Below are 6783 nucleotides of genomic sequence, written 5' to 3' on the forward strand. Positions count from 1 at the left end.
GCCGGAAACATTCACATTTCCTCAGGTTTATATAAAGTTCAGACCTGGCATCAGCAGGGGGACAAAAAGATGTAGTATCAGGAGACAGTCACCCTTCGTTCCCTCATCACCCAGGTAAAGGTAAGCCCAAGCAAGTTTAGATGGGATATTAGGGAAATTCATTCTCAGAAATGGCTGTCAGGATTGGAAGGGGCTGCCCAGGGAGGGAGTCGTCACCATTCCGGAAGGGGTTTCAGAGCCGTGTGGCCGAGGTGCTCAGGGCCATGGGTCAGTGGTGGGATGAGCAGGGTGGGGTTAACGGGTGGACTGGGTGGGCTTAAAGGCCTTTTCCACCCTAAAAGATTCTGTGATTCTTTAAATGTAAATCCAATAAACAGGGAACTCGATGATCTTTAAGGTCCCTTCTAACCCAAACCATTCTACAGTTCTATGACCCTTCGCATGTTTTGGGGACTTTTTTTCTCTATTTTTGCTTTATAAATTACATACATCAAACTGACTTTTGTAGAAAAGGAACAAAGCCTGTGTAACCTTTCTTTTTCCACTTTCTAAGTCCTCTTGTTCTGAGTAACACAGTGGTGTTGAAAAACCTCTCCCCTTCCTAAGCCAGGTCCTTCCAGTAATTGCCCGTTGACTCCTGCCACCTCTCGGGACGCCCTTCTTGCCCCACACGCCATCCTGTGAAGGAGTTCTCTGAAGTGCTGAGCTACATCAGCTCAGTCTCGCTGCTTTGCTTTACTCACCAGCCGCAGCTCCGCGACCCAAACGCAGCACAGTGGGATGGGGACAGGGCAGTTCCACGGCTCCCCCACAGCCTAAATACATAACTTCAACTTTTTCCCCAAATACCATTCCCCTACCCAACCACCAGCAATTCCCACTTAATCAGCTGCACTTAAATATACAGGAATGCTGCAAATGTTTGATTATCACACGCTGCAAAGAATTACAAATGCCTTACAAAAGAAACCAGTTTTACTCAAAGCTTACATAGTTCATTCTTCCACAGATCGTTACGCCTGCAAAAATCTCGTCTAATTAATGGTCCTGAAATTACTTAATGGTGCCACTTGGAGGAGTGGGGACAATAAGGGGTGAAGTGAAGAGGCCATCCCTAAATAAAAGGCAAAAAGCTTACTGAATTCACTTGCATTCTCCTAAAAAGAAGTCTATTGAGTATATAGCTCTAAATGGGTTTAAATTATAAGTGGGGAGGTTTAGGTTAGATATCAGGAAGGAATTCTTCCTGCAGAGGGTGGGGAGGCACTGGGACAGGTTGCCCAGAGAAGCTGTGGATGCCCCATCCCTGGAAGTGTCCAAGGCCAGGCTGGATGAGGCTTGGAGCACCCTGGTCTAGTGGAAGGTGTCCCTGCCCATGGCAGGGGGTTGGAACTAGATGATCTTTAAGGTCCCTTCCAACCCAAACCATGCTGTGATTCAAAGTTTTAGCTTTGCAGAATTTAACTAATAAAGCCCACTCTGGTCCGTTTTTCTCTCCACCCCCTCCCCCAAGGGTGCCCATTCTCTCTTCACTCAGTTTCCACTGATTCACTGGGTTGTTAATTATGCATTCTTAAGACTTGCAATCACTTAAGTTCCAGACTGATTTCATTCGTTCCTTTTATAATATTTTCGTGTGAGAATCTTCTCATCTTGATTTTTCTTTCTTTCTGCTGCTGCTTTCACCTTTCATTCTCATGCTCCTTGCATATCTAATCATTAACTACATATATACTGAAGCACTTCGGAATGTTGTCCGGTTGAAATAGCTGACTCGAAATGAAAGGCTATTGCATTTTAAGCCACTTTCTGGTAAAAGAGCATACTCTGGGTTTGTTTTAAAGAGAGGCTGGCCTGTATCACGCCTGCAGGAGGAATAATTTTACCCTGTATTTTCTAACCTCTTGAACTGTAAATCACATTCCTAATTACATCAGGTACTCTGAATATCTAGCAGTATGAGAGGCACTTAACTGAAACAATTACATTTGCTCTGTAGTTTTAATTAAGCAACCCACTCAGACGAAAACGAATAGATTAGTTCCTGTTGCTTGCAATAGGTTTTTTGAATCCCTGGCCATGAAAACAGTTAACTTTCACCATCCCAACACTGGCCGTCAAGTACAAAGGTAGTTTATCTTTTCATGAGTCTTTCGTAATCCACAACAGGTCTCATAAACCTCTGTAACCTTTTCAAAAGTACCTCAGAGCAAAAGCAGAAAGAGATACAAAGATTATTTCAAATGTTTTCCCATCAACAGTACCAACTAATACGTGTATCAAAAAATACTAGAACAGAAGGCACACCAGCGTGTGGCAGTTGCTTCTAGAAGCCAAGAAGTGTGAAGATAGAGATATGATCATCATTTTCTGGTATTAATTCCCTCAAGCAGAAGGAAACTAGTAAGCTTGAGATTGTTTTTTTCTCCATTTAAGACAAAGCCCCGAAATACAGAGATTCTTGACCTTTGCACGACAGCGGAAAACGCAGCAAGTTTAATCACTATTTATGAGGAGGATTTTCCATCTTACTCTTCTAATCTTGAGTCGTTCATTAAGTTGATTCAGTGATTTAAAAAGTACGAAATCAAGGCAAAAAATGACATCTTAAAATTCCCTGATCTTTGATGCTAAAAGCTTACATTTCCACAAACAAATTTAAATAGCTGTAACACAAATCCTTCCGTGGTAAGAAGCCGAAGAAGCCAAAATAATTTCCATCTTACCTCAGCCTTGCGAATACTCTCTCTTGCTTCATCTATTTTCTGCTCCAGTTCTGCTCGGGTTTGCTCAGACATCACAGGCCCATGGCATTCGAGCTCTTCCAGTGTCTGACAGAAATAAGAAAACACCCCACAGATGTAGTAAATGCTAGCAAACCATTTCCATGACAAATATTTATGACAAGTCAGGGAAATCGTTGTTTGATTAGATACTGGGTTGTACGATGGAAGTTCATTCCAGGCAAAAAGACACTGACCAAGGCAAAACCACCACATAAAAGCACAGTATTTCACGTGGAAACTCCTCTCAGGGGAACGCTTCAGCATCTTCATGAGAACATGGTATCTGCTCTGAGTCAACTCCTCTACATGTTGATATTTACATATTTAAAATGGGTGTCACAGAAGACACGCTGGAGTTTCTTACTTGCACGTGCGTGTGTGTTGACTGCACCGGTCCCAGTTAAAAATAAAACCAGGTGACTGCACAAGTCTTCACCAGTTACCTGCAAATCCATGACTGGTTCAGCCATTATCTAGTTTGTGTTATAGAGTCTTTGGAGAAAAAGCAGAAGGAGCATCAGGTGCCTGAACCCAGGATGCTTCCTCCTTCCTCTGAGGAGAGCTTTGCCTATCATAGGCTGGTGACAGACTGTTAATACCCTCTGCCTGATGCTCCAAGTCCTGGTTTTTGCTACCGAGTGACGCAGGCTCAGCAGAAGACAGGTAAGATGGTAAACACCTCCTCTGGTCTTGCTTCGTGCATTCCACTCGGCAGTTTGAGCAACAGCTCAAATCTCTACAGTGGGACTAGAAGCCAGGTCCCCCACTTCCTGGGCTGAAGCTCACTGAACATTATATAATATTACAGATATTGTAGTGTAGCCACATCGTCTTTAACCGAATTTAATGTAGTCCATGCGAGTTAGGCTTGACCTGAGCAGGTGAAGCATGTTTGTAGGCTGAAGTCAGCACAAGAACTTCGCTCGAGTCCCAACACTCTCCAAACAAGAGGATGAGAGCCTTGCCACAGATGATGAAGGAACTCGGTGACCCCAGGGATGCATTCCCACTGGCTGACTTCATTCTCACTTCCAGGCCGTCTCAGCTGCATTCCAAAATACAGCTACCTGAAGACTGTTAGGCTGTCCAAATCCAGCCCTAGGGTCTATGTTGAGCCGCACAGGTAGGAAGAAATGTATCGACACACCCTTCGTTTTGTGCCTTCACATCAGGTTCAAATGTGCATTATTCGTGGATTTTCCTAGCGTTGACAAGACTTTTCAAATCCAAACAAGTGCATTTTTTTTCCTCTGGGTAACATATACATGATAGAATGGAGGTAAAGGGATCCCTGCAACTTCCGTTTGACCAGAAGGATGCTGTGTAGGACAGAGGTGGTCTGTAAGTTACCTGCAGTAAAGCAGAAGCTGTAACTTCCGATTTATATGGGAATAACAAAAGGTACTGACAGACCTAAAGGTTTGAGGAGCTGCGAACCAGTGCCAGGTTGATGGTTGGACTTCATGACCTTAAAGGTCTTTTCAACCAGAACAATTCGATGGGCTGCATTAGGAGAAGTGTGGCCAACAGGTCGAGCGAGGGGATTCTGCCCCTGTACTCTGCTCTGGTGAGACCCCACCTGGAGTGCTGCGTCCAGCTCTGGAGCCCTCAATATCAGAAGGATATTGACCACTGGGAGCGAGTCCAGAGGAGGCCACGGAGATGCTCAGAGGGCTGGAGCCCCTCTGCTGTGATGAAAGAGTGGGAGAGTTGGGCTTGTTCAGCCTGGAGAAGGGAAGGCTCCCGAGAGATCTTAGAGCACCTTCCAGTACCTGAAGGGGCTACAAGGAAGCTGGGGGGGACTTTTTACAAGGGCAGGGAGTGACAGAACAAGGGGTGATGGGTTTAAATGGAAAGAGGGAGATGGAGATGGGACATCAGGAAGGAATTCTTCCCGCAGAGGGTGGGGAGGCACTGGGACAGGTTGCCCAGAGAAGCTGCGGATGCCCCATCCCTGGAAGTGTCCAAGGCCAGGCTGGATGAGGCCTTGAGCAACCTGGTCTAGTGGAAGGTGTCCCTGCCCATGGCAGGGGGCTTGGAACTAGATGATCTTCAAGGTCCCTTCCAACCCAAACCGTTCTGCGATTCTGTGATGAACAGGGCAGTCTGAGTGTATTGTGCCAAGGAAGGGTCAGATGAAAATGGCAGGCTGCCCGGAGAGACAACAGGACAAAAATAATTCCCGAGTGCTTGTAGCAGCTCCTCTTTCATGCAGTAGGAGTTGCAACAAATAACAACTGTAAACAAAAGGTTTCCTAACCTACCCGCTGGCTGTGGATGATGTTTTTGTGCTCACGGGCTACCCGGGTAGCCCATTTCCGAGCCTCTTTGTTGAGGCTGTGCTCTTCAGTTGTTCCAGTTTCTGATTCCAGTTGTCGACTCTGAAACAGAAAAGAAGAAGAGAACGAGTCATGACACAGACCCAGGACTACCACCTCTGTAGATATGACGATACGTAGTAACTTCATTCAAAACAAGACGGGGTCTTGTTTCATACAAACAAGAAGGATTCAGCACAACAAACTCTCTTCCGCATGAACTCTGTGATGGCACCATGTTGAGGAAAGCCAACTACGAAAGCAAATCAAACTTCAAATAAGTCACAACTCATTATCTCTGGAAAATAAGCGGGACACTGAATACCAGACAGAGTTCTACTTCCACAAAAGACATCTACGATGAATAAAACCAAACTACTACTTTCACCCACACGCTGTGTCAAAGAGATGAAGAGTAACTAGCCAAGGAAGTCAACTAATTTCTAAACCAAACATGCATTATAGGAGGCGAAGATGAAAGGTTAAGTGTGATCCAATTGGCTATTCAGGCTCATTCTTTGTAATTTGTGATCAAATCAAAATGCCATCAAATATTTTATAACAGCACAGGCATTTCTCTCTCTCTCAAAAAAAAAAATTGTCGGCAAAGCAGTAACTCAAATTTCCAATCAGATTTTTGTGATATAGTTTCATCGTGTACCTGCTTTTATTGTGTCAGTAACCAAAAAAATTCTGCTCAAGAAATGTCAATTAAAGCAAGACAATGTGGCACTCTATTGTCTAGACTGAACAGAACCCGTCTGAAACTCTGCAGACAGCATTCCCAGCATTTAATTACGGAAATAATTCATAATCTTTCTCTAATTCCCATTAGTGCCTCAGCATCTACCCAGTGCGTTTACACAAACATCTCAGTGTTCTGGATGTAAAGCATTCTGCATCTTTCCACTAAAGTAGGATTCCTGATATTCCTTCTGTATTTGTGGGTACTCCGCCCCGATACTGCACATGGGTAACTATGAGTAACCGTGCCGGAGAGAGTCCAGTGAAGGGCCCCCAAGGTGATGAAGAGGCTGGAGCATCCCTCCTATGGAGAAGCTGAGTGAGCTGGGACTGCTCAGCCTGCAGAAGAGAAGTCTTGGAGGGATCCCATCAAGGTCTTGAAGTCTGTGACGGGAAGATGCCAAGAGGATGGAGCCAGGCTCTTCCCACTGATGGGATCAGAGGCACAGGAGGTTCCCCCTGAATGCTAGGAAACACTTTTTCCCTGTGTGGGTGACTGAGCACTGGCACAAGTTGCCCATGTAGGCTGTGGAGTCTCCATCCCTGCATATGTTCAAAGGCCATCTGGGCACAATCTTGGGCAACCGGCTCTGGACCAGAGGACTCCAGAAGTCCCTTTGTCCCTTCCAACCTCCACCAGTCTGTGAGTCTGTTCTGAGACAGTCTCATATGCTTCCCATCACTAAAATTAGCTCTAAGAAGAGATTCTATTCACCCCACCTTCCCAGGGTGTGCTCCTCGCACAACAGAAGAGATTCTTACAACAAATAATTCAGAGCTTTCTCCAGTTAAACCATGCTCCAAAGGGGATCCTCAAGAACAACTCATTTTCCTGGATGACCTGCTGACTCATGCCACACAATCAGAGAATGGTTTGTGATTCTCTCTTGCTCTCTGGGATGAATTTCTTCCTCATGACCAATCTCAATCTCACT

General features: G+C 45.1%; 1 protein-coding gene across 1 annotated transcript in view; it reads right to left on the reverse strand.

The window, feature by feature from the left end:
• LOC104513209 (FCH and double SH3 domains protein 2-like) overlaps positions 1-6783 on the reverse strand; it is a gene marked incomplete at both ends in the record, with an annotated part of 43606 nt that overhangs the window by 19324 nt on the left and 17499 nt on the right. Inside the window, 2 exon segments of the mRNA XM_010156489.1 lie at positions 2727-2831; positions 5051-5167. Of these exon segments, the coding sequence (XP_010154791.1) occupies positions 2727-2831; positions 5051-5167 (222 nt within the window).

Source organism: Eurypyga helias, unplaced genomic scaffold (assembly GCF_000690775.1).
Source record: "Eurypyga helias isolate BGI_N326 unplaced genomic scaffold, ASM69077v1 scaffold788, whole genome shotgun sequence".
Classification (NCBI taxonomy): domain Eukaryota; kingdom Metazoa; phylum Chordata; class Aves; order Eurypygiformes; family Eurypygidae; genus Eurypyga; species Eurypyga helias.